This window comes from Entelurus aequoreus, linkage group LG14 (assembly GCF_033978785.1).
Source record: "Entelurus aequoreus isolate RoL-2023_Sb linkage group LG14, RoL_Eaeq_v1.1, whole genome shotgun sequence".
Taxonomy (NCBI): domain Eukaryota; kingdom Metazoa; phylum Chordata; class Actinopteri; order Syngnathiformes; family Syngnathidae; genus Entelurus; species Entelurus aequoreus.
This window is the reverse complement of record NC_084744.1, coordinates 47,575,873-47,601,060: the sequence shown is the minus strand read 5'-3', so window position 1 is coordinate 47,601,060 and position 25,188 is coordinate 47,575,873. Positions and strand designations below refer to the sequence as shown.

The 25,188-nt window shown below is 37.7% G+C and overlaps 1 protein-coding gene across 1 annotated transcript in view; it reads left to right on the top strand.

Annotated features, from left to right (window-relative positions):
- pfkla (phosphofructokinase, liver a) overlaps positions 1-25,188 on the top strand; it is a 29,242-nt gene that overhangs the window by 1,353 nt on the left and 2,701 nt on the right. The window contains exons 2-20 of the mRNA XM_062070041.1: positions 2,889-2,962; positions 3,104-3,181; positions 5,251-5,440; positions 7,756-7,921; positions 9,094-9,138; positions 9,219-9,327; positions 9,415-9,510; positions 11,183-11,275; positions 12,804-12,929; positions 13,021-13,085; positions 18,118-18,181; positions 18,576-18,722; positions 18,797-18,867; positions 18,927-19,014; positions 19,076-19,228; positions 19,388-19,552; positions 19,622-19,683; positions 22,329-22,440; positions 22,518-22,617. Coding sequence (XP_061926025.1) covers positions 2,889-2,962; positions 3,104-3,181; positions 5,251-5,440; positions 7,756-7,921; positions 9,094-9,138; positions 9,219-9,327; positions 9,415-9,510; positions 11,183-11,275; positions 12,804-12,929; positions 13,021-13,085; positions 18,118-18,181; positions 18,576-18,722; positions 18,797-18,867; positions 18,927-19,014; positions 19,076-19,228; positions 19,388-19,552; positions 19,622-19,683; positions 22,329-22,440; positions 22,518-22,617 — 2,004 coding nt within the window. The remainder of the gene's footprint in view (positions 1-2,888; positions 2,963-3,103; positions 3,182-5,250; positions 5,441-7,755; positions 7,922-9,093; positions 9,139-9,218; positions 9,328-9,414; positions 9,511-11,182; positions 11,276-12,803; positions 12,930-13,020; positions 13,086-18,117; positions 18,182-18,575; positions 18,723-18,796; positions 18,868-18,926; positions 19,015-19,075; positions 19,229-19,387; positions 19,553-19,621; positions 19,684-22,328; positions 22,441-22,517; positions 22,618-25,188) is intronic.

The window sequence follows — 25,188 nt, the reverse complement described above, 5'->3', positions numbered from 1 at the left end:
ATTAGAAATGGCAACAGCGGAGGATGAATGTCACATAACAAGAAGGTAGAGAAAAAAGAAGAAGCTTATCGACTACGGACGCGAATAATTTTTCAGTTTTTATGCAGATCCCAAATACAGATCAGAAGATAAGAAAAGTTGCTTTTGCATAATATTGCGAAACAAAGGTGACGACTTGTCCAGGGTGTACCTCGCCTTCCGCCCGAATGCAGCTGAGATAGGCTCCAGCACCCCCCGTGAACCTGAAAGGGACAAGCGGTAGTAAATGGATGGATGGATGGAAAACGGCAGATATGTCTTACCTTATACACACACCAAGATAACACTCGTATGGTGCAGCTTCATAGCTTACCAAAGTCATACTAAAACATTCTGATAACTTTTTGAGGGCCGTGTGTAATGTTCTATATTTTCAATGGAACATATAATATTTTGGTGTTGTTTACTTGAGTCATATTGCCATCATATTGCAGTCTACACATATATCTTATGTTTGACTGCCATCTACTGGTCACACTTATCATTACACCATGTACCAAATAAAATTGCTTCGAGGTCGGTAAGCAAAACCAGAATTATTCCGTACATTAGGCGCACCGGGTTATAAGGCGCACTATCGAGTTTTGATGGAAAAAAAGGGATTTTAAGTGCGCCTTATTGTCCGGAAAATACGGTATTTATACTGACATCTTTCAAGCTGTACAATCATTGTATGGCATACCCGCAAGGCTACACTGTGGAAAAAGTCAGTAGGTTTTACTGTAAAAACTTGGCAGCTCAGTCGCCGTAAATTTACGGTAAAATCATCAATGGTACCATTTTTCAATTCACAGTAATGCAGTGTAAAACAGGGAACATATACAGTATTTGACAGTGAAAATGTAGCAGAATTTTGCAGTAAAAAAACTGTGGTATTGTTTTTCAATATAGTAATGCACGGTTAAAAAAAAGAAACGGCCGTAGATTTTCTGTTAAAAACTTAACAGTTCACGCCTTGTTCACATTGCAGATCAATTCCAATTTTTTTACCCATATGCGACCTGAAGCGGATTTCTTTCTTGTCAGCGTGAACAGTGCAATTCCGCACTCAGATTGCATTCATCCGACCAGAATGTCATCAAAAAGTGATAAGCGCCATAAATCTTCGCCAAAATTAAAATAAATAGTTGGAGCAGAAAAAAGGTGAATATGTTTCTTGTAATATGTTTTAGGAACTTGTGTAAAAGTTCCACCATTCCAGTCTCCGACTGCTCGCCCACAGACATGCTCTCTGAGCAGAGATCGAAGCTAAATATCCCGTAAAACGGCCAAAACCAAAGTACTTGTCCTCCTTCTTCTTAATCTTCTATGCGCAATAATTCGGTTCAGAAAATGTTGACTTTGATTGCACAAAATCTTTGAAATTCCCACAAATGCGCCGACCTACTAGAATACATTTAGACTAAGACACACTTTATTGATCCACAAGGGAAATTGTTCCATACAGTAGCTCAGTTAAAAAGGAATGAAAGGGTAAGGATGGAAAGGATAATGCAGGTATAAAGGACACTAAAAATGTACCATAGCAGCAATATAACATATATGTAATATTTACATATTATACATACAGTATACAATATGTACTGATATATTATATTAAATTATATTTGTATATAATATATACAATATATAATAAATCCCAATTACCAAGCCATATTTATTTTTGTAAGCACTGCAGTGCGTGCGACGTCATGAGGTCAGGTTGCATTCACATTAGAAATCACTTTTTTTTTGTAATGTGAACGGCCACATGAAAAGATCGGATTTGGCCAAAAAATCTGAATTGGACATCCGACCCTGCAGTTTAAACGTAGCCTCAGTCGCCAAAATGTTTCCAATAAAAAATAACAATGATACCGTAGTTTTCCGATTTACAGGAACGCTCTATAAAAAAATGGCCATAGATTTTACGGTAAAAAAACTGGCAGCTCTGTCACCAGAATTTGTATGTAAAAACTACAGTGGTGCGGTATTACAATTTATAGTAATTTGGTGTAAAAACCACTGTAATTTTTATGGTAAAGTTCTGGTGACTGAGCTACCAGTTTTGTACCGTAAAATCCATACATTTTTTTACAGGCTAAACAGTTGCCATATTGAACTTGACAATTTCTACTACCTTATATTTATATACGGTGGTATTAGGCTTAATTCCTCACTTGTGATGCTGTTACATGGTAAAAACCCGCAGACATTTGTACTTTGGCCTTGAAGGCACCCCTGGTTTAGAGTCTCCCAATTAACCGAGCAGGCATATTTTCGCACTGTGGGGGGAAACCTGGAGAAAACCCACACAAGCAGAGGGAGAACATGCAAACTCCAAACATAGAACCTACTGGATGTGAGGCAAGCCTACTACCCGCACTCCTGGCTTGCTATTGCTTGCTATTGCTATATACGTATATATATATATATATATATATATATATATATATATATATATATATATATATATATATATATATATACGTATATATATATATATATATATATATATATATATATATATATATATATATATATATATATATATACGTATATATATACGCGTATATAATGGAGTGATAATGTTTAACCCAATGCGGCCCCCAGGCTAAAACATTTGGGGACCTGGTGTACCCTGAAAAGGATATGTAGTGTAATTTAGATAGATGGATTAATGAACCCATTAGCAACATGTCACCCAATAACTATGGCCAGCTAGAGTCTCCAATGAACCTAACATGCATGTTTTGTGGATCTGCATCTGAGAAAAATTACATTAAAAAACATATTTGTAAATTCAGTCATTTTAGATGCAGCACTTGTTGCAATGATCATATTTACATGTTGTTGTGTTCTTGGTGCAGGGATGAATGCTGCTGTGCGGGCTGTGACCAGAATGGGAATCTATGTTGGAGCCAATGTCTACCTTATCTATGAGGTAAAAGAATGGAATACACAAATCCCCTTTTGTAGTATGCATTAGGCTAATGTTGTATATGTTTTACTTTTAACAAAAATCTGCATGGTTTTAATTCAGTGTATTACAGTACAACACGAAATGTATTTTGTTACCTTGCAGGGTTATCAGGGCCTAGTAGATGGTGGCGATAACATCAAACTAGCACACTGGCAAAGTGTGACCAACATCATCCAGCTGGTAGGTTGAAAGAATTCATCCGAAGATGTTGACATTACTTAGTAACAAGAATCATTTGAATATGTCATTAGGCACATCTTCCTCTATTAAAATGTAGCAATAACTATGTTTTGCAGATGTTGTCCTTTTTTGTATGACTCTAATATTATTTCAACCATCTCTCTTTGCCTGTCTAATACGCAGGTTATAAACTGGTAAGGGGCCTTGCTGCATGTGTCCTAGCTGTTTACTTGCTAAAGAAGAAGTAAAAATCTGCACTCATCTGTTAAAAGAGATAAAACAGCTGTCCACTAAAAACCTTCAGTCTTGTGTGGCAACAGAAAGGCATGCGTTTGTCATGGGAAGCAACAATCTTGTAGTGTTTTTGTCATTTTTACTCTTGTTGTAGTGTCTTCAGTTGCTGCAGTTTAATTACTTATCTGACACTAGTATAGTGGAACCTTTACAATTTAGAAAGTTATTTTTCCATAAGAAATGATGACAATCTTAAAATGAATGTATAAAAAAATAATATCGGCAAAAAAACAGGCATCAGATTATGTCGATTTACACGTATAACCTCCAATACAGGCAGTCCTGCAGCATGTTTACTTGTGCAAACCGAAATCTAAATGTCCTCTCATAAACACACAAGTTGGATCTTTTCTTGTATTTTAGTCAAGTAATTTACAAAAGGTAGACTATAGGCTACTAGGAGCTAGCAGCTACACAACGAAGCACACATACATGTTCTAATTGAACAAAAAAAACTAAAACACCCCATTTGTAAATATAAACAAGTATCAAATAATTATAGTTGTACATTACTTACAGACACAAAGTCTCCATCATCAGTCTACATCATTCAACTTATTGCATCATAAGTTTATCATAATTAATTATTGTGGCCACTAGTTGTCTCCAAAAACAATTATCACTCCACTTCAACTTAAAAACAGCATTAGTCCATTCCAAAGAGTTAATGATAAACAGGTTTTTCATTCCTACCATTGTTCTCTGTTTGACTTTTAATAACATTCCACATTACAAAAATAATAAAATATGTATGATTTTTTTGATTGATTGAAACTTTTATTAGTAGGTTGCACAGTACAGTACATATTCCGTACAATTGACCACTAAATGGTAACACCCGAATACGTTTTTCAACTTGTTTAAGTCGGGGTCCACGATTCGCGCTGATATCATATAGGATCATTATTGGTGTTGGCCAATACTCAAGGTTTCAATTCGGTTATTGTATCGGACGTGAAAATGTTGTTCAGGGACCCCTAGTAACATTATAACATTCTTAACTTTGTACAAGTATAAAAATAAATGAACCACAATATAGTCAAATTTCAAAAGAATGACCGTAGTGTACTTGGCAGCGGTGTGTAAACTGCTTTCGAACCTCACAGTAAATCCCAATTCCAGTTTTGTGGTTATTTTCTCATCCTTCCCCTAACTGGTGTGTGCCCCTCTGTGATAGATAGCATCACCAAAATAGCACTCCAAAAAGCAAACCACTTTTAAAGTTCATCCCAACTGTGCTGAATACTCATAAAAAAGCCGAATTTAGGGGCAAAAACACATCTAAGTGCGTCCACACTCTGCCCTCTTTATTTGGCTGAATATTGTGTCTTCATGAACTTATTTGTGTGTGAATGCTGAGACAAGCATGCTATTGCATTGAGTCTTGATAAAAATATTCTCCCTTATTTTAACAGCACTTCCCAGTAACAACATCGCTAACGGTTGCTACGACTTAAGACTAATGGGATCACCTTCAAGCACTTCCTATATAGTGTCATGCCGATCACAGCCACAGAAGGGCATATTTGCATGATATCTTGGGACTGCTATGATATGTTGGCATGTATAACCACTATTATGGTCCTTTTGGTGTATTTGCTCGACAACAGCATTTCTCAGCATTTCAAAACACAAACTGTATCCAAGTAGAGAGAAAATAGAATAGTTGCCCCGCATCATGACAGTTTCCATCATCCCAGTAGTGTTTCAATTGTAGTATCAGTAGTAGTGATAGTCTTTAATCCTCATGTTGTGTTATGACGTCGCTGGCGCAGGGCGGGACGGTGATTGGCAGCGCGCGATGCAAGGCCTTCATGTGCCGAGATGGGAGGCTGGCTGCCGCATTCAACCTGGTGAAAAGAGGCATCACCAACCTGTGCGTGTGCGGCGGCGACGGCAGCCTCACCGGAGCCAACATCTTTCGCAGCGAATGGAGCAGCTTGCTGGAAGAACTCGTGCAGAAAGGTAAGCCTACGCAAGACAACGACGTCATTTGTGGTGGGGAGACAAAGGGAACATTGTCCCCTGCAATTTTTTATGTCCAAAAATAATGTAACTCTATTGAATGTAGACTAGCCAAACACTTGTGCCAGGTGGAAAACCTCGGCTCAGACTAAAAACCTGTCCCTTTAACCTGCCCACCAGCTCATTGATGGACTTTCTGGCACTGCCTTCTTGCCAACGTGACACTGATTGACAGCATGCAGCGGCTGACCAATCAGTGGTCAGATGCGAGATGTGTGTAAGAACGAGTCAGAATCATTCACGGGAGAGAGACATTTTTGATATACATTTTTTAAATCCAATCCAATCCAATCCACTTTATTTGTATAGCACATTTAAACAACAAAAATGTTTCCAAAGTGCTGCACAACAATATTAAAAACAATATTCAAATATTATCCTTAGCTCCACCAATGACTGAATAAAAACAAAAAATATATAAAAACAATATAAAAATAAATATGATTAAAAACGATTTTAAAGGGTAAAACCTTAAAGCTAGTGTTTATTTTAGCGTGTGTGTATATAGTTACGCTTTGAGCACTTTAAACAATACCACAATAATAATGATAATCGTGATCATTTCAGTCACAATAACTTTTTTTCTTTTTTTATTCGAGTGTAAAATTTTGCTTTCATGCAAAGTATATTTTATTTGTATTATTTGTTGGTTTTATTTAACTTGATATTTAAAAGTTTACATTTAAAGTAGATGATGCGTTTCCTGAAAATATAGTGAGTGAATGCTACAATGATGAAGTTGAAGTGAAATTCTGATGGAATGTAGAATAAATGTAAGAATAGTTAGATTTTTAACCTCCTCCAACCGCCGAGGACAAAGCTCCGAACTATGGGCTATCTGCTCCGCCGCTCCCAGTCTGTGGAACGCTCTCCCTGACCACCTGAGGGCACCACAGACTGTGGATGCTTTTTAAAAAAAGGCTTAAAAACCCTTCTTTTTAAAAAAAACCTTTTTTTAGATGTATGTGTGCTAGTTCTAGCTATTAGGCTGTTCTAGTTTTATTTTTATTTTTTTATTTTTTATTATTTATTTTTTATTTTTGGAACGGCGTGGCGAAGTTGGTAGAGTGGCTGTGCCAGCAATCGGAGTGTTGCTGGTTACTGGGGTTCAATTCCCACCTTCTACCTTCCTAGTCACGTCCGTTGTGTCCTTGGGCAAGACACTTCACCCTTTGCCTCTGATGGCTGCTGGTTAGCGCCTTGCATGGCAGCTCCCTCCATCAGTGTGTGAATGTGTGTGTGAATGGGTAAATGTGGAAATAGTGTCAAAGCGCTTTGAGTACCTTGAAGGTAGAAAAGCGCTATACAAGTATAACCCATTTAACCTTTTTTTTTTTTTTACTATTAATTTTACTTGTTGGGGGCAGCTATTTGTGGCTCTAGCATTGTTGTTGTTGTTTTTTTTAAATGCACTGTAGCACTTTGAGGTTGTTTGTTCAATGTAAAGTGTTTTTACAAATAAAATCTATTATTATTATTATTGTTATTATTATTTTTGAAACACTTTGAATATTGAAGAGCTGACGCTGATCTGAAATGCTAATTGAATGTATAATAAATGTAGAAATGGTTTGAATGTTGAAGAGTTGATGCCTAAGTTAGACTGAACCTTTTGAAATTGGAACGGTTTGAATGGGATGACAAATGTGGAAGGAGGAGGGCGTCAAATATGGAGAGAAAGATTAGGAATAGTAATAAATAATTTCATTTTGGTGTAAAATTGCATAAGTGTGAATGCAACATTACAATGTTGAATTTGATGAGAAATACAATTTTGTTTCATTTTAAAGGGTATACTTGCATTATTATTATGTATTGTCATTACATCAGCGATTAAGTTGGTCTCAAAAAATAATGGCAATAATATCGTTTATCGACAATAATTTGTTGATCAATATATCGTCAAGCAAAATTTGTTATCGGCCCAGGCCTACAATGCGCTTCATATGAAATGTAATAACAAACCGAACCCTATCACGGATATATTTTTGATGGCAATGTGAATCATGTAAAACTCTGGTGAAAAGTTTGTCATTTTGCACACAAAAAATTGTTCATCATGTATTCCTAATAATCCATAACATGCATTTAAATAAATGTATGTTGGACTCAAACCGTATTAAAATTGTTTAACACAAATAAAATAACTAAAAAAAGCATGCAAAGCTTTTTACGACCACGCCCTTTGAAGTCATTGCACCAACACCAAACCATCATTGATCAACATAATTCCCACCACACTGTGCCCCTTTTAGGGAGGATAACGAACGAGCTGGCAAAGCAGCATGGCTACCTCAACATAGTGGGGCTGGTGGGCTCCATAGACAACGACTTCTGTGGCACTGACATGACCATCGGAGCAGACTCTGCACTGCATCGCATCATGGAGATCATTGACGCCATCATGACCACTGCACAAAGGTGGGACACGGTACATTTACATGCACTGGAATGAAATGTAATCTCTTTGAACTGTACTGTCACATTTTACCATGGTAAAATATTAAGTAAAATAAGAACACTTCCATTCACAGGAAAGGTTGTTTTTTTTTTTTAAATGTGTTTATTGGATTTTTGATGTATACAGTCCAGAAATACAATTAAACACACCTCAAATGTTCTTTGCTCTAACCCCCCAAACATGTAACCCACACAAATTATACAGTACAGGCCAAAAGTTTGGACAGACCTTCTCATTCAATGCATTTTCTTTATTTTCATGACTATTTACATTGTAGATTGTCACTGAAGGCATCAAAACTATGAATGAACACATGTGGAGTTATGTACTTAACAAAAAAAGGTGAAATAACTGAAAACATGTTTTATATTCTAGTTTCTCTGATTACTGCTTTGCACACTCTTGGCATGCTTTTGATGAGCTTCAAGAGGTAGTCACCTGAAATGGTTTTCACTTCACAGGTGTCATAGTTTTGACGCCTTCAGTGACAATCTACAATGTAAATAGTCATGAAAATAAAGAAAATGGATTGAAATAAGGTGTGTCCAAACTTTTGGCCTGTATTGTATATAAAATGAAATAAAAATAATAAACTAGGAAAAAACAAAAAAAACATGCATTGGGCAAATATTGACATGAAGCCACAGACAACTGTGTCACCAACACAGTGCAGAAATACACAAAAGCAGACAAAAGGCTCATCAGTTATCTACCTTTCAATTACTTCTCAGCCGGGGTTACATTTAAGATCAGTCTCTTTTACATATTTTAGCAAACCCTCCCATACTTCCTGAAACTTGTTCATTGTCAGCTTAATTTTCTCCAGTTTGAGAAAATACAGAAGATCTTTAATCCTGTGGGTGTGCTGCTTTTCAATTGAACACAAAGAGTTTTCTAGCCAACAAAGTAGTGAATGCTATAAGATTCCTTTTTGTATTTGTTAAGGGTAGATGACTGATATGTCACCCCAGGGAAAGCTTGTTCAATCGAGTTGGTTCTTGCCCAGATTTGAGCCTTTACAAACTCACTCGCCATGTATTTCCACACTGTACAATCTGTCATGGTTTTGCCATGATGCAAAACATCTTCCAAAAAAAAAAGGATGCACTTTTTCTTTTTGTTCTCCCAACAGCCATCAGCGCACGTTTGTCCTGGAAGTCATGGGGCGTCACTGCGGGTAAGTTTAGACACAATCTTTTTGTAAAACATCTCTGAACTAACCCAAACATGGCTAAATTTGGACTTTTTTTCCCCAAGTTATCTGGCTTTGGTGTCCGCACTGGCATCCGGTGCCGATTGGCTCTTCATCCCAGAAGCCCCTCCTAAGGACGGTTGGGAGGATCGCATGTGTGACCGTCTAGAGGCGGTGAGCAGTCACTTCAGGGATGGGCATAATACTCAGTTGATTTGCAACATAATTTGTAAGAAAATCCCTGTATGTGTGTACTTCCAGAGTCGTATTAAAGGGTCCAGACTCAACATTATAATTGTTGCAGAAGGAGCTGTTGACATCCACGGCAAGCCGATCTCTTCCGCTTTTCTCAAAGATGTAAGTTGAAGTGTTTGATTGTGGTTAATTGATATATAAAACCAGTGAAGTTGGCACGTTGTGTAAATCGTTAATGAAAACAGAATACAATGATTTGCAAATCCTTTTCAACTTATATTCAATTGAATAGACTGCAAAGACAACATACTTAACGTTTGAACTGGAAAACGTTATTTTTTGCAAATATTAGCTCATTTGGAATTTGATGCCTGCAACATGTTTCAAAAAAGCTGGCACAAGTGGCAAAAAAGACTGAGAAAGTTAAGGAATGCTCATCAAACACTTATTTGGAACATCCCACAGGTGAACAGGCTAATTGGGAACAGGTGGGTGCCATGATTGGTTATAAAAGTAGCTTCCATGAAATGCTCAGTCATTCACAAACAAGGATGGGGCGAGGGTCACCACTTTGAACAAATGCGTGAGCAAATTGTCAAACAGTCTAGGAACAACATTTCTCAATGAGCTATTGCAAGGAATTTAGGGATTTCACCATCTACGGTCCGTAATATCATTAAAAAATTCAGAGAGTCTGGAGAAATCACTGCACGTAAGCAGTGATATTACGGACTTTGGATTCCTCAGGCTGTACCGCATCAAAAACCGACACCAGTGTGTAAAGGATATCACCACATGGGCTCAGGAACACTTCAGAAATCCACTGTCAGTAACTACAGTTCGTCGCTACATCTGTAAGTGCAAGTTAAAACTGCACTGTGCAAAGCGAAAGCCATTTATTAACAACACCAAGAAACGTCGCCGGCCTCGCTGGGCCTGAGCTCATCTAAGATGGACTGATGCAAAGTGTAAAAGTGTGCTGTGTTCTGACTAGTCCACATTTTAAATTGTTTTTGGAAACTGTGGACATTTTGTCCTCCGGAACAAAGAAGAAAAGAACCATCCGGATTGTTATAGGCGCAAAGTTCAAAAGCCAGCATCTGTGATGGTATGGGGGTGTATTAGTGCCCAAGGCATGGGTAACTTACACATTTGAGAAGGCACCATTAATGCTGAAAGGTACATACAGGTTTTGAAGCAACATATGTTGCAAGCCAAGCAACGTTATCATGGACGCCCCTGCTTATTTCAGCAAGACAATGCCAAGCCACGTGTTACAACAGTGTGGCTTCATAGTAAAATAATGCGGGTACTAGACTGGCCTGCCTGTAGTCCAGACCTGTCTCCCATTGAAAATGTGTGGCGCAATATGAAGCCTAAAATACGACAACGGAGACCCCAGACTGTTGAACAACTTAAGCTGTACATAAAGCAAGAATGGGAAATAATTCAACCTGAATAGCTTCAAAAATTGGTCTCCTCTATTCCCAAACGTTTACTGAGTGTTGTTAAAAGGAAAGGCCATGTAACACAGTGGTACTAATGCCCCTGTGCCAACTTTTTTGCAATGTTTTGCTGCCATTAAATTCTAAGTTAATGATTATTTGCCGAAAAAATTAGGTTTTCCAGTTCGAACATTAAATATCTTGTCTTTGCAATCTATTCAATTGAATATAAGTTGAAAAGGATTTTCAAATCATCGTATTCTGTTTTTATTTACGAATTACACAACAGGCCAACTTCACTGGTTTTGGGTTTTGTAAAAATAAACACACCCATTTCCTCTTCGTCGCATTTTATAATATGCTGAAGGTGCATTTACATGTCTTTGAAGCTGGTGGTAAAGCGGTTGAATTATGACACCCGAGTCACCGTACTTGGACACGTTCAGCGGGGAGGAACGCCCTCTGCGTTTGACAGGATACTGGTGAGTAAATGCATGTGCTACTCACGTTCGTTATCTCACAGCAATTAGGAATGGGTCCAAAATCAATACCGGTACAAATTTCCACTATGGTTTTTTGTGTGTTTATGTGGTGGTAAATGTTAATTGTTGAATAATAAATTCACACAAAAGCATTCAACATTTAACATTTCTGAGTATCATTTGCAAGTTTTATATAGTAGACTTTGCATTTAGTGGCAATTAGGCCCGGGCCGACATTCGATATATATCAATTAACCGACGATAAAACAACGATAAAAAATTAAAAGGCAGCACTGTGGAACAGGGGTTAGTGCGTGTGCAGCACAATAAGAAGGTCCTGATTTCGAATCCCCGGGCTTGGGGTCTTTCTGTGTGGAGTTTGCATGTTCTCCCCTTGACTGTGTGGATTCCCACCGGGTACTCCGGCTACCTCCCACCTCCAAAGACAGGGATATGTTGATTGGCAACACTAAATTGGCCCTAGTGTGTGAATGTTGTCTATCTGTGTTGGCCCTGCCATGAGGTGGCGACTTGTCCAGGGTGTACCCCACCTACCGCCTGAATGCAGCTGGGGCAGTTGCCACTGGTATACAGCCTGTGTTACATTGTACAATATTAACAATTATAAAGATAGCGCAAAACGATTTTAGAAAAAAATATGTTAATAGTCATTACCAATAACACATATTTGTTTTTTTTAAAAGTATGCACATTTTTTTTGCCTATTTAAAAGCAAATATATGCATCATCGACTGTTAAGCAAATTAAAGACACTTCACCCTTGCTCCTGATGGCTGCTGGTTAGCGCCTTGCATGGCAGCTCCCGCCATCAGTGTGTGAATGTGTGTGTGAATGGGTGAATGTGGAAATACTGTCAAAGCGCTTTGAGTACCTTGAAGGTAGAAAAGCGCTATACAAGTATAACCCATTTATTATTATTTATTTATTTATGTGAAGATTTCATATTGGCCACGCCCATAGCCACACCCCCACCGCCAAAATGATATTAGAAAGCTGGGGCAAACTCTGAGCAATACATAATAAAATAGACAAAGTCACTAGATGGGTGTCAGGTAACTGAAGTCTGGGTCTCTGTCCTTTGTGTAATGTGTTTTATATGTGAATGGACCCAATGCTGCAAGATGTGACAAAATGTGTTTCAGTCTGCATTGAAACTGGCCGCTTGGGTTAGTCTTCAAATATTTATTTTATTTTTAATGTGTAAACTGCATCTTTTAACAGAATATGTATATTTTAACAAGTGTTGCAAGAAAGGAGTATAAACATGGTGTATTCTGAACTAAATCATTTTGTTTGGATCTATCATGTAATCTTATCTTTAATTTCCCACATTCAATCAGTTTGCTTTTGCTTTCATTTCAAAGTACGATAATACTCTCAGAAATGAAGGCCATCTCTTTCAAGTCTCACACTGCAGAAGTAATTTTGGGTACAATCGGATTTATGGTCTATTCATAGACGGTAAAATTGAATCAGGTTCTCCCATCTTGTGGCTGTGCTTCTTCAGAGCAGTAAATTAGGCGTGGACGCAGTCGTCGCGCTAATGGAGGCGTCTCCCGACACGCCAGCTTGCGTCATCGGCCTCTCAGGGAACCAGGCGGTGCGTCTTCCTCTTATGGAGTGTGTGGAGATGGTGAGTCTCCCGTCTGTCATTTGACCTTCTATGTTTCAGGGGCACACCTGCAGATAATGACCATTGGCTTTTACTACACCCTCTTTTGCAGACAAAGTTGGTGCAGACGGCCATGAATGAGAGGAGGTTTGATGAGGCTGTTAAACTGCGTGGGGGGTGAGCACTAAGATGTTTGAGCTCCGTTTTGCTCAGAAAAGTATTGTTCATTGTGTCCTTAAATTTTGCATGCAGTGAAATGTATTATACCATAAGGCCTGGGCATTAAAATGCGTACCTTTAGGGCTATGGCTGCCTCTTAAAAGAAAATTATTGGAATGGGACCCAATTAATTTCATAACTATCACACATCCTGCCTTTTTACTGTTTTAGCATGCTAAATGGTTGTTTACGGTTGTGGTAAAAACAACTATTAATACAACAAGATTCATTATGGCCTTTTGCACAATAGATTTAAAGGCCTACTGTAATGACATTTTTTTATTTAAACGGGGATAGCAGATCCATTCTATGTGTCATACTTGATCATTTCGCGATATTGCCATATTTTTGCTGAAAGGATTTAGTATAGAACGACGACGATAAAGTTCGCAACTTTTGGTCTCTGATAAAAAAAAGCAGTAGCGTGACGTAGTCAGTTGTTCACCTCCTCATATTTTCCTATTGTTTTCAAGGCAGCTAGAGCGATTCGGACCGAGAAAGCGACGATTACCCCATTAATTTGAGCGAGGATGAAAGATTCATGGATGAGGAACGTTAGAGTGACGGACTAGAATGCTGTGAAAGACATATCTTTTTTCGCTCTGACCGTAACTTAGGTACAAGCTGGCTCATTGGATTCCACACTCTCTCCTTTTTCTATTGTGGCTCACGGATTTGTATTTTAAACCACCTCGGATACTATATCCTCTTGAAAATGAGAGTCGAGAACGCAAAATGGACATTCACAGTGACTTTTATCTCCACGACAATACATTGGCGAAGCTCTTTAGCTACTGAGCTAACGTGATAGCATCTGGCTCAAATGCAGATAGAAACAAAATAAATAAATCCCTGACTGGAATGATAGACAGAAGATCAACAATACTATTAAACCATGTACATGTAACTACACGGTTAATTCTCAGCCTGGCAAAGCTTAACAATGCTGTTGCTAACGACGCTGAAGCTAACTTAGCAACTGGACCTCACAGAGCTATGATAAAAACATTAGCGCTCCACCTACGCCAGCCAGCCCTCATCTGCTCATCAACACCCGCGCTCACCTGCGTTCCAGCGATCGACGGCGCGACGAAGGACTTCACCCGATCACAGATGCGGTTGGCGGCTAGCATCGGTTGGTGGCTAGCATCGGCTAGCGCGTCTGCTATCCAAGTAAGTCCTCTTGTTGTGTTGCTACAGCCAGCCGCTAATACACCGATCCCACCTACAACTTTCTTCTTTGCAGCCTCCATTGTTCATTAAACAAATTGCAAAAGATTCACCAACACAGATGTCCAGAATACTGTGGAATTATGAATTGAAAAGCTTTTTGTATTGGCCTCAATGGGGGAGCCATACCTCTGTTCTACTGGCTACGTCACGCGCATACGTCATATCCAAAGGAGTTTTTCAACCGGAAGTTTAGCGGGAAATTTAAATTTGCACTTTATAAGTTAACCCGGCCGTATTGGCATGTGTTGCAATGTTAAGATTTCATCATTGATATATAAACTATCAGACTGCGTGGTCGGTAGTAGTGGGTTTCAGTAGGCCTTTAAAGCCCGGATGCCCATATGACCGTGATAAAAATGTTGCTAAACTGTGCAACCTCGATTTACGATCTAATTGTTTTTTTTAAACAGGGTTTGTAAATAGAAAAGTGAAGCAAATTTCCCCATAAGAAACAATGTAAATATAAATAGTGGGTTCCAGCTGGGGCTGCGGGATATGACGGAAAACTCTTATCACAAAATATGTTTCGTATCTGTCAAAAACAAAATTATTGATTTTTTTTTAATGAATAATTAAATTTGTAATAATCTTGAAAATAAGGACCAGGAGAAAAAAATATTCAATGTAAACATCTGTATTTAAAATGTAACACTCTTCTGACCATAATCCCCTTAGCTATCAAGACATAAAGTAAAGGAAATGTCAACACTCAAAACAATTAATGCAAACAAAATTCAAAAATCACTTTGAACATCTAACAAAATCCTTTTCAAATTAAGATGCAAAAAAGAGGAATATGTTAGAAATGCTTAATTGAGTGTAACAAAATAGTCCAAAGTGTGAAAATGTAAACATGGAGAAACCTGAGAAGAACTATTTTCTGCAGGTTTACTGCTAGGAAGTTACGGCTCAGCAGTTTGTTCTAGGTCAGGGGTCGGCAACCCAAAATGTTGAAAGAGCCATATTGGACCAAAAATACAAAAACAAATCTGTCTGGAGCCGCAAAAAATTAAAAGCCATATTACATGAGATATAAATGTAATTAAGAGGACTTAAAGGAAACTAAATGACCTCAAATATAGCTACAAATGAGGCATATGCAATATGTACATATAGCTAGCCTAAATAGCATGTTAGCATCGATTAGCTTGCAGTCACGCAGTGACCAAATATGTCTGATTAGCACTCCACACAAGTCAATAACATCAACAAAACTCACCTTTGTGCACTCATGCCCAACGTTAAAAGTGTGGTGGACAAAATGAGATAGAAAAAGTGGCATAAAACACGTCCTAGAAAGTCGGAGAAAGTTATACATGGACACAAACTATACGGCGAGTTCAAGGACCGCCAAAATTAGTAGGACAAAACGGCGCTCGCCAAATACTCGAATCAGTGAAGCATGTTTAATACAAACAGTGTGATTTATAACAATTAGCGAGGTTTATGTCATGTTTGTCCTCCCACAGAAAACATTCTGAAACAAAAAAATTGATTTTTTTCCCCTCATCTTTTTCCATTCTTCATACATTTTTTAAAAATCTCCAGAGAGCCACTAGGGCGGCGCTAAAGAGCCGCATGCGGCTCTAGAGCCGCGGGTTGCCGACCCCCGTTCTAGGTGAATGCGGCTCAGGTGTTGTGGTCTTCGGTCCGTTTAAAAAAACTTTTCTTGTTTTATTGACAATTTCTTCACTCTTTGTAGCACTCATTTTTACTTTCTCTTCTCGCTCCATGCAAAGAATCAAGACAACAAGACGGCACAACCAAACTTGATAGTTGATACTGTTTCTTAATTGGCTGTTAGGGTGTCACTACCACTGATCTCTTCCTGCATTGCTCGGTAACCAGAGAGCGAATGCCTTTGTTCATGCAGCCAACCTTGCTTTGCAACTTCTGGTTTCTTAGGACAAAGAGAGAGAGAAAAAAATATATACCGGTACACATATCGAGGCTATTTCATCCCTACAAGCCTGTTTCGCAGGTTTCCCTGCTCTCCATAACATTTTATAACAATAAAATCCCCTGAAGAGCAGGGAAACCTGCGAAACAGGCTTGTAGGGATGAAATAGCCTCTAACGTATATTTATAAAATACGATAAATCAAACATACAATCGCGATCAAAAGTTTACAAACACTTGTAAAGGACATAATGTCATGGCTGTCTTGAGTTTCCAATAATTTCTACAACTCTTATTTGTTTGTGATAGAGTGATTGGAACACATACTTGTTGGTCACAAAAAAACATTCATGAAGTTTGGTTCTTTTATGAATGTATTAGGACTTTGGAAAGGCCATTCTAAAACCTTCATTCTAACCTGATTTAGCCATTCCTTTACCACTTTTGACGTGTGTTTGGGGTCATTGTCCTGTTGGAACACCTAACTGCGCCCAAGACCCAACCTCCGAGCTGATGATTTTAGGTTGTCCTGAAGAATTTGGAATTTGGAATTTTAAAGCACCAGTTCAATTGGCAGCAAAACAGGCCCAGAGAGACTTAAACGTGTGGACAATGCTGAAGAAACAAGTCCATGTCAGAAAACCAACACATTTAGCTGAACTGCACCAATTTTATCAAGAGGAGTGGTCAAAAATTCAACCAGAAGCTTGTGGATGTCTACCAAAAGCGCCTTATTGCAGTGAAACTTGCCAAGGGACATGTAACCAAATACTAAGATTGCTGTATGTATACTTTTGACCCAGCAGATTTGCTCACATTTTCAGTAGACCCATAATAAATTCATAAAAGAACCAAACTTCATGAATGTTTTTTGTGACCAACAAGTATGTGCTCCAATCACTCTATCACAAAAAAAATAAGAGTTGTAGAAATGATTGGAAACTCAAGACAGCCATGACATTATGTTCTTTACAAGTGTATGTAAACTTTGGATCGCGACTGTATGTAACAAAGTTAAAGTATCAATGATTGTAACACACACACTGGGTGTGGTGAAATTACCCTCTGCATTTGACCCATCCCCTTGTTCACCCCCTGGGAGGTGAGGGGAGCAGTGAGCAGCAGCAGTGGCCACGCTCTGGAATCATTTTGGTGATTTAACCGCCAATTTCAACCCAAGGGATGATGGATCAACTTTCTATTGTGGATCAAAGTCAAAGCAATAACAACAAGCTGCACTGTACTCAATTGTAGCCGCCCTGCTTAAATGCACACACACATACTGTCACTAGCCCTGTGGTGCACTTAGTTTGAAAACACAAAACCTCTTAACTTTAACAAACATGTCGCTACAATGATTAGTAATAAAAAATAAAATCCACTTTACCTTGTCGGAAGTTTGGGGAGAAGGCAGTGTCGACCACGCTGTGGATACTTCATGAATGTTTCAAACCACACTTATTGAGCTAGCTAAACTATAAAAAATGTTGTAAACAAAAAAAAGCTAAAAAAAACAATTACAACTTGCACAAAATAGTCGTAGCCAATGCCTGCAACATTGTGTTGACAAACAATGAACACCGGAAATCGATCAGCACGCCCACAATTTATGTGCTACCGGTCACAAAATGGCGGCACTGCGAAGCACATAATGTGTAGATGAAATGATAATACAACAAAGAATATATTTATTTGGGCTGTAGTTCGTACAAAAAGGTGTTTGTAAATTGAGGTTCTACTGCATGTTGTCTATATGGTGTTTTATTGTTGCATAAAAATGAATAATATCACAAGAGGAGGAAAGCACAGTGACACATTGTCAAAGGTAAAAACTCCTTCAAAATGTGTTTTCTTGCAGGAGTTTTGAGAACAACTGGAACATCTACAAGCTCCTTGCCTTCCAGAAGCCTGCCCAGTTTCAGGTGAGGCTTTCTCACCTCAAAACCTTGAACCTTTAACCTACTCAGCGGCCTTGTGGCTAGAGTGTCCGCCCTGAGATCGGTAGGTTGTGAGTTCAAACCCCGGCCGAGTCATACCAAAGACTATAAAAATGGGACCCATTACCTCCCTGCTTGGCACTCTGCATCAAGGGTTGGAATTGGGGGTTTAATCACCAAAAATGATTCCCGGGCACCGCTGCTGCTCACTGCTCCCCTCACCTCCCAGGGGGTGAACAAGGGGATGGGTCAAATGCAGAGGACAAGTTTCACCACACCTAGTGTGTGTGTGACTATCATTGGTATTGTAACTTGAACTAACTTTAACTCCAACACACATGGGTTTAACTGAAACATACTGAATCACGTCCCTCTTCAGAGCAATTTCTCTCTGGCTGTCCTGAACGTTGGCGCCCCCGCAGCAGGGATGAACGCGGCAGTGAGGTCGGCGGTGAGATTAGCGCTTTCTCATGGACACAAGGTCTACGCTGTTCACAACGGCTTCCAGGGCTTTGCCAACGGAGAGGTGAGGCCTATCGACGTCAGCATCCTCCACTGTAGATGGTAATATCAACAAGACGTGTTTGTGCGCCTCTGCAGGTGTCAGAGATGCAGTGGCACAATGTGGCAGGATGGACTGGCCAAGGGGGATCGCTGTTGGGGACTAAAAGGTGGGAACTAGGTGGTCTGGTATTTCTTTTATACTCCTAACTTCCCTGTCCTTCTTTAGAACCCTTCCTAGCAAACACATGGAGAGAATTGTGGAGAACATCGCCAAGTACAACATCTCAGCCCTGCTTGTCGTTGGGGGATTCGAGGTATTTCTCAACGTCCTCACACGCGGTGGTCTTTCAGTGATTTCCCTTGCAACTATCCAAGGCCTACCGAGGAGTATTGGAGCTCTTTGAAGCCCGAGGTCGTTACGATGAGCTGTGCATCCCCATGTGTGTTATTCCTGCTACCATCAGCAACAACGTGCCCGGAACGGACTTCAGTCTGGGAGCCGACACCGCTGTCAATGCCGCCATGGAGGTATATTCATAAGATTATTGCAATTTCTATTTTAACTTGGATGTTTATTTACATTTAGTATGACAGTATGATGTGGAACTATCAGAGTGGAGGCCATTATTTTCTTATAGATGTTTTTAGAATGATTGTGCCTGCCTACACTTACCACCCTCCCTTTAGGGCTGTGACAAGATAAAGCAATCTGCCTCCGGGACAAAGCGGCGCGTGTTTGTGGTGGAAACGATGGGGGGCTACTGCGGTTACCTAGCGACCTGCACTGGGATAGCTGTGGGCGCTGATGCAGCCTACATCTTTGAGGACCCCTTTAACATCCATGACTTGAAGGTAGCACAACTCACAGGCATTCATTTCCCCCCTCCCCCCACGTTTATTTTTAGCACGCTGTCTTTTCAGACCAATGTAGAGCATCTAACAGAGAAAATGAAGAAGGACATCCAGCGGGGGCTCGTATTGAGGTCAGTCCATTTACCTAGACTCAATACCTGTTACCAGGCCTCGATTTTAAATTTTAACTTTTTAAGGTCAAGGCAAGTGTTGCCTTAAAGGAGGGCTCATATTTTAGGGCACCAAGGCAAATATTATTTTCTTTCAAGGCAGGGGCTCTGAAGCATTCATGCATACATTTTATATATATGTGTGTGTATATATATATTAATTAATTAATACCTGGGATTTATATAGCGCTTTTCTAAATACCTAAAGTCGCTTTACACGTGTGTGTGGGGGGGGGGGGGGGGATTAAAACAACTTTATTAGGAAAAGAAACTAAGAAAAGAAAAAAGAAGAAAATAAATAAATAAATAAATAAATAAATATATATATATATATATATATATATATATATATATATATATATATATATATATATATATTTATATATATATATATACACACACATACATACATACATACATACATACATATATATATGTGTGTGTGTATATATGTGTGTGTATATATACTGTATATGTATATGTGGGTATATATACAGTATGTGTATATATATATGTGTATATATGTACGTATATATATGTATATACTGTATGTGTGTATATATGTACGTATATATATGTATATACTGTATGTTTGTATATATATGTATTTATATATATACTGTATGTGTGTGTGTATGTATGTATGTATGTATGTATGTATGTATATATATATATATATATATATATACATATATAAAAATATGTGTGTATAACTATTGCAAACTACAACCACAATAATGAACATATTGTTAAATGAATACCCCTGTGACAGCTGAACTTATATTAGTATTTTCATTTCTTGAAAACAAGTAAAAAATAAATTATTTAAAATAATTCCTTGAATTGAGTACATCATGCACCCCGAGAGGGAAAAGCGGTAGAAAATGGATGAATGGATGGAGTACATAATGCAAGACTAGCTAGTTTTGTGTCTGTCAACTCTTTTCTCTGCTATAGATATGAGATTTGCTTGTTGCCACTCTCTCAAAGTAAACTTACATGTATATTTTCAACTCTAAATCTGATGATGCATATATTGAACTACTTAAATGTGTATTGGCCTATCTCCGGTTTCAATGACGAAGAACTATTAACAGGAATGAGGTTTTAGCATAGGAATACACAAAATACATCCACATGGCATCTTTTGGTTGGCACACGCTCTTAGCATGTTGCCAATAGCATGTAGACACAAAACTCACAGCAGTGGTGTAGTAAAGAAATATTTTGCAAATAAACGTAATCGGAACATAATTTGTGTAACAGGACTCTGCTTGAATTTTATCCCCCCATCCTAGTGAAAATATCAAAATATACAGAAAAATAAAGGAACTTATTTTTGGTCTTACTGTAGACTGCAGGGGATCTGAATGATGCAAATGATGTGACTTGTGAAGTATTTAATTTTTTTAAAGGGAGTAATGTACACAGAGACTAAAGTATTAATTTAACTTTTTTTTTTTTAAATAAGAAAATCTTAAAGTATAAATCTAAAGGATTTGAATTATTTAATTATTATCAAAACTGGTATCTGTGCCTTTTATATAATGTGTAGATGCATTTTTAAAGTATGTATGTACATATATATAATTTCTATTTATTACTGTTTTTATTTATTTATTAGCTGCCTTTTACTGAATGTGCGCAAGCACTGTTTTTTAAAATTTTATTTGATAATGCCTTTTATACTGTAATTTGTTTGTTTTATGTACTGTATGTGATTGTATGTCTACTTCAACGGAGTCTGCAATAAAGCTTGTTTGAAAATATTATATTTCATTGTAAGCGAGTGCAGGCAACAAATCCTATTTTTCTAGTGTTCAAGGTAGGTTTAATTATTTGTATAGCACAAAAGAAAAGTGAAAAAGAAAGTAGAATAGAAACCACAGTAAGTACAGACAAGGCTATAAATACAGTTAAAACACACCAAGTAATAAATGGTAAAACAAGAATGAGCAGCAGAAATAAAATAAGGAATATTCATAAAATTAGTCAAAAAACATCAATAAAAATGTACGGCTCAGATTGTGTTAAACACCAGTGCAAATGAGTGTGTTTTTAATAGAGATTTAAAAGTCACAAGAGATGTCGCAGAACAGGGGAGTAGTTTCAATTCATCTTTTAAATTGTATTTCTTAAATATATAATCAGATCTACGTGCAGGACACTTTGCTTAGTAAAAGATATTTACGGTTCATTTTATTAGACTTAGACAAACTTTAATGATCCACAAGGGAAATTGTTCCACACAGTAGCTCAGTTACAATGATGGAAAGTGTAAGGATGGAAAGGACAATGCAGGTATAAATAGACTAAATATATAGCGATATAAAATATAACATATATACGTAATATTTACATAATATATGTACAGTATATTATGTATACTGATATATTATATTATGTCTATATCATACACACAATATATAACATATAACAATTATCGTACATTCCTGGGTACATGAATGGCATTTTATAATGTTCCTTATAAAACTCTCTAATTTTTAGATTAGGTTGAATATCATTTTTTGGGTGCGCTGGGTGTGAGCTCTCAGGGAAATTCAGTGAATGAAAGCAGCTTGTTTCCTGCTTATGTGCCTTGATAGGAATGAAAAATGCCACGAACACTACACTACAGAGTTCCTCCACAAGCTGTATTCAGCCGAAGGGAAGGACATTTTTGACTGTCGGGTCAACGTGTTGGGTCACCTCCAACAGGTACAGCGCCAGCTTGTGGGATTTATCCAATTCACGAATGATAAACGAGTATCTCTCTGTCCTCTTGACCTCATCAGGGGGGGGCGCCGTCGCCTTTTGACAGAAATTACGGCACCAAGCTGGGAGTGAAAGCCATCCAGTGGATAAGTGAGAAATTGACCGAAAACTTCCGACAAGGTAAAAGTTTCACTTTTTGCCACTTTATTTTTGTGTCGCTGTTTTGTATGAACAGGCTTATGCAATATTCTGAATATGATTTAATTTGAAGAATTGGAATTTGAAATAAATTTGCTCCACCACACACGATGTTCATTTAGAATTTACAAGTGGAAAAAAAAACAAAAAAAAGAATTTACAAGAAGTGGAAATTAATTGCAATTTAGTAGGAATGTTTATGCTGCCGATTCTGATACCTATCATCCATGAGTGAGATTGACCAATACTGATCACATGTATTAACTACATTTTTTCAATTATTATGGTGAGTGCTTTAGACAGTTTAACACTATCAACCCAATATTTCAACCAGTTTCTTATTGTCATTTATTACATACAATTGTTTGATCAAAACAAAGTCAACCGTACACAATAACTAAACAAAAGCAAAAATTCCTATCTGCTCCTCATTTAAATCCTGTTGGGAGTCCACCTGTGTCCAGTGTAAACATTACAAAAACAATCATAAAAAAAAAAGGTTTTGGGAAAATAAAATAATTGCTCTAATCATTCTAGTATCTATTATACTGATATTACCTTTGGTGTCGACACCACCAATTTATGGCTCAATCCGACCTCCTCTTACTGACACACCAAAAGGTGTTATATTATCTTCTCTCTACACTCTTATTGATCTACATGTTAATGTACTGTTACTTTATGCTGCAATGCGGTTACACTTATACTTTTTCCTCTGTTGTTTCTAGCTAGTTTTGCGGTTAGCTTAACTATTAGCATGCCTGCTCCTGCTTGCTCTCAGTGTGTAACATGTTTAGCCTTGTCCTCCAGTGATAAGGATACATAATGCATATCAAGAAATGCAGTTTATTCACCATAATGGATGTGTAGTGAAGTGAATTATATTACAATGTTGGATCGTCCATTCATTCACCTCATCGCAGGGCCAACACAGATAGACAACATTCACACACAAGGGCCAATTTAGAGTTGCCAATCATCCTATCCCCAGGTGCATGTCTTTGGAGGTGGGGAAAGCCAGAGTACCTGGAAGGAACATGCAAACTCCACACAGAAATACCTCACTTTTTTTCTGAAGACTCAAAGCGCTTATTTACATCTTTAAGCTCCATTTAAACCAGTGTGAGTGGCACTGGGAGTAGGTGGGTAAAGTGTCTTGCCCAAGGACACAGCATCAGTGACTAGGATGGCGCAAGCGGGAATCGAACCTGCAACCATCAAGTCGCTCTACTAAACAAGCCACGTCGCTTAGTAGCAGTTTCACACTGTGTATCGAAGTACAAAATTATCTGCTAGCTTGTCTGCCTGGGTATTAAAAGTATATACAATGTGAGCCATACACTGCAAAAAGTCAGTGTTCAAAAACAATTTAAAAAAAAAAAAAAAAAAGCGGTATTTTATTTGAACTAAGCAAAATTATCTGCCAATAAATCAAGAAAATTTGGCTTGTCAAGACTTTCCAAAACCAGTAAAATTAGCTAACTTCAATGAACCCAAAAATATCTTAAAATAAGTATATTCTCACTAATAACAAGTGCACTTTTCTTGTTAGAAAAAAAAAAAAAGAGACCTTTTTGCTCAATATGTTGAAAAATATTCTTAAATAAAGTAAATGCTAGTGCTATTATCTTGACATAATGATATTGCATTTCTTGAAACCAGCAAACTTATACTAAAAACTAATTTATTGTTCTTAATGGAAAGGCAACAAGGCAACGGCTTGTTACTCTCAGGCAAATCATATGGTCTAAAAATGCATTTTTCCATCGACAACATGACATCGCGCCAAGTGCGTGCTCTTTCAGTCAATTAATGCGCATACATACAGCCCGGCCCCCGGCCAAAAAAATGTTTATTGTAATTTTGAAGAATTCATCTGAATGTGCATGAACTATTTCTGTTCAAAATTGTTTGAAATGTTAAATGTTTAAATATTAACTGTTCATTTACTGTACTGTGCCAACTGTACTACTATAAGAGTACGTATTTTCTATTGTTTCATTGAAAATAAAACAGCAAAGTCCATTTGGCTGTCATCTGTTTTAATTATGATACACAATTGTGTCAAAATCATGTTTTTTTTTTTCATGCTTGAAATAAGAAATGATTACTTTAAAAAAGTAGTTTTATACTAGTGAGTGTTGACGACACAGCTTTGCAACACTTGATATTCTAGTTTCAAGCATGTTTTACTCAATATAGGTCATAACATCTCAGCAACAAGCTGTAATATCTTACTGAGATCATGTAGGACCAAAACACTTACAACAAGTAAAACACTAACATAAAATCTGCTTAGTGAGAAGAATTATCTTATCAGACAGAAAATAAGCAAATATCACCCTTATTTGAGATATTTAATCTTACTTAGATTTAAGTTTTTGCAGTGTAGGTGATCAGCATTAATCGGGAAAGGTGATAACATACCATTTCAAGAAAATTGTCCGATACTGATACATTCCTACAATTGAGAGAAATTCCTTATAGCCGAGTAACAGGAAGAATTTGTCACTTCTAACAAAGCTTTTGCTTTAAATACTAAAATTACTTTCC